General features: G+C 42.5%; 1 protein-coding gene across 1 annotated transcript; it reads right to left on the bottom strand.

Annotated features, from left to right (window-relative positions):
• Window positions 1-229: 229 nt before the first annotated feature.
• Window positions 230-5,693, bottom strand: LOC138198016 (glycerophosphodiester phosphodiesterase 1-like). Its single transcript, XM_069149113.1, is given in 8 exon segments — window positions 230-1,994; window positions 2,628-2,794; window positions 2,796-2,840; window positions 3,237-3,329; window positions 3,836-3,941; window positions 4,349-4,410; window positions 4,412-4,525; window positions 5,206-5,693. Coding segments are annotated over 8 exon segments (996 nt in total). The 5' UTR covers window positions 5,467-5,693; the 3' UTR covers window positions 230-1,846.
• Window positions 5,694-5,923: the final 230 nt, after the last annotated feature.

Consider the following 5,923-nt stretch of genomic DNA (forward strand, 5'->3'; position numbering starts at 1 on the left):
ACACCCGTGTTTAGTAAAAGTAACCCCCCCCCCACCCCCCCACCCCACCAAGACGAGTGAATTTCAAGAAAGCCCCCTATCTGATGGTCTGATGTGTTTACAGCACACACGGGACAGCCCGGGTGCACAGAACAATCCTATTACGCACAACCAGATCTTTACAACGCAACCGGGATCTTTAAAGTGATGCGCTAAAAGTAACAGAAATGAATACAAAGGGGAAATCGTGTACTTCTTAGCAAATTTATTCTTTTAGGAAACTTAACACAATACTTTTCAAAGATGATTTACATTCCAAAGATTTGTTTCAGCCAAGAGGAAGATTAAATGTTTTGATGCGTGACCCTAATTTCATTTTCTCAGTGGATTCGAAGGCCGACATATTCTTGCAGAAATGGTCCAGCAAAAATATTGATTAAAAAGAAGAAAAAAAAAAAAGGAAGAATCTCATCTTTTACCAACGTGAACTCCTTAAATCTTTTTTTTTTTTTTTTTTTTTTTTTTTATAACAATGTCTTCCTGCAGTGGAATTGGAGATATTAACGACACAAATTTTTGTTTTACGGTTACAGGCAAATTACACATGGTGACCTTTAAGGCTTTTAAACAATTCAAAATGTAATGACGGAAGAAAATGATTTCTCCCTCCAAATTATATTATTGTTAACAATATTATAGCAGCATTTGGATCACGTTGAATAAGAAACATGTAAACAGATTATTTACACATAACTAAAACATTAGGCTAAATATAATAATAAATATGATGAAATATAATAATAAATGAAATATTTGTTTTACCATTTTTATGTGTGTGTGTTTTCATTTTGCGGCACGGATTCATGATCTTAGTGACTTTTGAAAAATCCTAGCTCTGGCCCCGATCACAAAATCAATAAATCATTCTGATTGTACTTAAATAAAATAAAAAAAATATATATATATTTTTCCATATTATGTGCACTCATCTCTGCCTCACACTGAACGCCCGAAGCAACATACACCACCTGCGTCGCAGAGTTCAGACAGCGGCGCATTTTACTGTCGTGATTTACAATCAAATTATATGATAATTATCGTACGGTTTTAAGCATGAATGTGCTGCGGCAAAGTTGTTTGCCTCTTCTGCGGCACTTCGTGGTTGAAGGCGAGTTTCAAGCACACGGTCAAGTTTCATCATGTCGAGTCATGGAATATTCACAAGAGATCTTCTGGAGTCTGTTATTAATCAAATATCGACGACAACGGGCATTAAATAGGATGCCAAAATGTAACGTCATGACTATATACACTGGTGCCTCTTTAAAAGGTTCATCAAAGCCGATGAAAGAGTAGCACGGACGGAAGAAAAGATCTTGAGGGTAGTGTAGTCCTAATCCCTGGGTTCAGGTGAGATGGAGGTATCGCTGTTGGTAGTAGGATAAGGATAAGAAGTATGCAGTCGAGCCTTCGTGGTTTACTGTAGAGTTTGAGGGGAAGTCGCCTGTATGCCAGCTACAGGGAACTAAATAGCCTTTCCTCAGTGAATCATTACATTACAGTGGAGCTCGCGTTGTCTGATTGGCACCACAGGGCGGGTTAGCACCAAATTTGCGGTTTTATTCCCCCTTATAATGAACTTCAGCTGTGTATTTCAGTATTTTATGTTCTTTGAAAGGAGAAGAAACTGGGAAATGTAGTGATTATCTCTTTTTGTCACACAAGTGACCTTTCAACTTCAAATGTATTCATTAAGAAGCTGTAAAAAAATATGATTTTAAAAGTTGAAAACATTTAAGATTTGTAATCATCCCTGCATGTTTTAAACCACCGTCTGTGCGTGTGCGTGTGCGTGTGCGTGCGTCATTCAGAAATGAGGATCGCAGTCTTCCAGCAGACTGTCAGTGATGTAGCTGATCTTCAGCAGGTTTCGGTAGTAGTCCTTCTCCACCGCGGTGTTGACGGTCCACCCCACCACCTCCACTCCTCGCTCTGCCCAGTACTGAATGTAGTCCCTGATCGAAAAGGAGGAGGAGGAAGGGGAAGAAAATGACATATAGTTCCGTAAATAGGGAACGAGACCCATTGCAAACAGTACACAGTATGGAACAGCGAACCCCTTTTAAATGAAGCGGCGTCTATTTACGACTTACTTATCCAATTCATATCTAGGTTTTTACCACCGATTGTATGTCAAAGTGGATGTAGCTTCTGGGTCTGGAAAACGAGGCCAAAGCATCTGGCTCCATGTACTCCAATTCAACTTCTGTCACGAAATACAAAGTCTGTAAATTTTTTTCCACAAGTTCTTTTGGTGTTTTTAGCTTAAAGTCGCTCGATCCTATCAGTTTCCTGGCGGTCCATCTGAAAAATAATCCCATCATTAATTAACTGTAAGAAAGTGGAGGAAAACTTGACTCACAGTTCACTTGAGAAACCATGACGTCCTATAACAAAGCAATACGTCTGGCAGGGAACGGATTCCTTTTCGAAGATTATTAGAGAATGCTGGGAACTCAAGAATATTGCTGTCCACTATTGAGCAGCTACTCAACACTAGCCCCCCCCCCCCCCCCCCCCCCCCGCCCCCCCCCCCCCCCCCCCCTGCAGGTCTCAGCAAAAAAAAACCAACATTTGATTTCACGCACTGTGAGATAAAGTCTTTCTGCACGAGGAGGGCAGAGATTCCACAAAGTTTCCACAGGATGTGATGGTGGGCCCAGTCCAACAGGACGTCCAGAGCACCCGTCCACAGCTGACCCCACGTCGACACTGTACGGGGAGTGCCATCGCCAAAACGGCTCAGTCTCCAGGGGCCGGTGGGCGAGAGCTGTGACCACGTGGGGGTCAGTCTGACGCATCTGTGGATCAGAAGAGTCGGAGGTCAGTGAGACGTGGTCTTGAATTAGAAATTAGGAGGGGGACCGGAAATTTCAGTTGAAGAAGCTCGTGGATCAATTTTTAAGCAGAATCCACACCGAGCACGAAAGACATTTTCGTTTTAGGCATTAAACAGCTGAGGGCGAGACATAACTCCTTTTTTTTTGGACAATAAATAGTTTAGTTAAGAAACAAGATTTTTGAGTGAATGAAAAAACATGAACAGAAGAAAAAGAAAACTAGATAAAAGACAAACAAATGTCACGAAACGATAATTGATAGAAGAGATGTTTGATTTTGATCGGTGAAGTCTGAATCGCACGTCACGCCTTCTCGACGTCAAAGTCTTTTTGTTGATCGGTTATATTTTTCAGTACCTTGTAGATGACTTTGGGTTCGAAGGAGGAAACGATGCTGGAATTGTAAAGGACCGGAAACTTCTTATACGTCTCATGAAGTGCTGTTGCAACCTGGAAATGATTTGAATGCTCGATTAGAAACAGGAGAAATACCAACACTGTGTAGCTGCGGGACATTAACCAGGTTAATGCAGTTTGACTGGTTGCGCGCACAACAGATAGGCAGCTGTAACTTAAGTCTTTGTGATCACTGCGTTGAGCGGCAGTTCTGCTGTAATACTCTTCATTAGCGTTATCCATGTGCACAAATAACACACAAATAATCGAAATCATGAATAAATATAGGATCTCAGTTTACCTCCAGGAGAAGGAGAGAGCTCATCATTGTGCATTAACTTAGTTCAGCTACTGCGTCCACCTTTTTCTGTGTACACAAATGTTGCCTCCGAGTCTGCATAATGCATACTTTCTCTCCATTTTGAGAAGCGGTGGATGAGGTTTTCGGAGCCTCTTTACATTAATGCATTAAGAGACGCTGTTTACGAACTCTTTTTTTTTTTTTTTTTTTTTTTTTTACTGTGGTGTGTCTGTTGCAGATTGACTGTATATCTTAGTACCTTATCAGGTTGACCTTTGACATCAAAAAAGATGGTCAGCTGGTGTTTGATGCATTCCTCCACAGCCTCCTGCAGAGTCGGAACCTTCTCGGCAGTAAATTTGTCCCTGGAGATGACAGAGAGCGCAGACGTATTGTGAGGAAAAACTGAGATGATATTCTAGGTGTATGAACTTCATACATTCCAGGTTATTTATTGTTTTCCTTTCTCATGAGTCAAAAAATATTTCCTGAAACCACTTTGGAGTAAAACATTAGGTATGCACAAAATTAAGTGAGATTTTCAAACAAAATAGGATAAAACATGATGTGGTTGAGAGCCAAATCTTAAAATGACAGCATACTGGAAGAGGATGATGGATGCAAGAAAACAAACATTTGTACATCTCAAAGTTTTTAGTGAGGCAAACTTCCAAGATTTCCAATGATGTACCTCCCATTTCATCAAAACATTGTCTTGTTTTTTTTGTGTTTTTTTTTAAAGCATGAAACAATCTTAGAATGTGCAGCATACCTCAGCCTGTGGCGAGCAGCGGCATCTAGTTTCCTAAGATGGACAAACTGAAGTTTGCCAATTGGTCCCAGAACCATTGGTGGTGCGGTCCAAAGTCTCATCGTGCATCAGTACCGGCACTCCGTCGGCTGTGAAACTCAGGTCCAGTTCCACTCCGGTTGCCCCGTTTCTGCTGGCCTGAGCAGACGTTAAGTGCACAGACAGTTTAATTCATTTCAGAGTCAGTGAACACTGAATGGTAATCCTTCCTAGAAAACTAAAATGTTCAGTTACAGGATGCTGAAGCGGGTCAGCAGCAGCCAAGTCGAGCCCTCAACGTCAGCATGATTAGGGTGTCATTGTTGACCCTTTGAGGAGCTTTTTCAGTGTTGTGCTGTTGTTAAAAGCCAGAGGAGAATACATTTCGTATCTTACATTTTCAATGACATTCAATAAGCTGCATGTGAGTTGAGGCCAGGTGAGGAAGAAAAATGGTCCAATGATATTTTTGTCCTATGAAGCTGAACAAACTTGTCAGAATAAAAGAAACCGTTTCGGACTTGAAGGAACCGGGCAGATAAAATGTACAATCTCAGAAGGATTTTAGTAAGTGCAGTGTACAGGATGATTACAGCCTGTGGGACAGTTATGAGACACTGCAGGCACAGCTGACTCAGCACCTTTAGCAGCCTATGTAAAAAAAAAAAAAAAAAAAAAAAAAAAAAAGTCTGGGGTTACGCAATTACTTTATCATGATAGCATCAGTTCATATGCATCCCCCCCCCCCTCAAATTTCTAAAGTACTTTTTCTCTACAGTAATCAGCCTCTCCTATGATCCATATTGTCACTAGAACAGATGTCTTTCTGCGAGTCTGACCTCTCTGATCGCTGCCAAGGTGTTCTCCGGAGCATCGTGGCTGCCTCCTCGGTGCGCCACCACCGAGACGCTGCCTGAAGGCACCCTGGGCCGCAGGACTCGACCAGCCTGGTCCGCAGGCACCGGAGGAAACCGGAACAGCACCATAAACACGTAGAGGAACGCGGTGAGGAGCGAGGCCACGGTGGCGCTCCTGGTCACCAGCATCACCAGCAGAAACACCACCGAGAAATACATCACCTCGTCTCCGATCTGCAGCATGGCGCAAGGTGGGCGATATGTTTAATACAGGAACGATCGGGAGGGTCGAGAGTCGTTGTTCAGAGCTTGTAGCATAGATGAAGCTTTGCCGTCAGCACTCCGGTGACTACATGTTGGTGGGTCACAGAACAGACCGCGCACAGATGATCCGGAATCAGCAGTTTCACTTCGGGATGGAGCAGCGGATGGATGGATGGATGGACGGGAGGCAGGAGGGAGGAGGAGGAGGGGGGGGGGGGGGGGGAGGAGGAGAAGGAGCGTCGCTGCTGTCGTCAATGTAAAGCGAGAAAATACCAAAATACCTTTACAAATATCCGCTCAAAAATATGAAAAATAAAAGCATATTATCATGTGTTGAAACGCAGCCTATAGAAGTGAAGAAACGTGATTTGAAACAGTTTAGGATGATTTCTGTCGCAGGTTATAGTATTCAAATATGATTTCATGTTATGTGTAA

Source organism: Embiotoca jacksoni, unplaced genomic scaffold (genome assembly GCF_022577435.1).
Source record: "Embiotoca jacksoni isolate LCO1_2020_lvr unplaced genomic scaffold, fEmbJac1.0.p SCAF_15, whole genome shotgun sequence".
Taxonomy (NCBI): Eukaryota; Metazoa; Chordata; class Actinopteri; family Embiotocidae; genus Embiotoca; species Embiotoca jacksoni.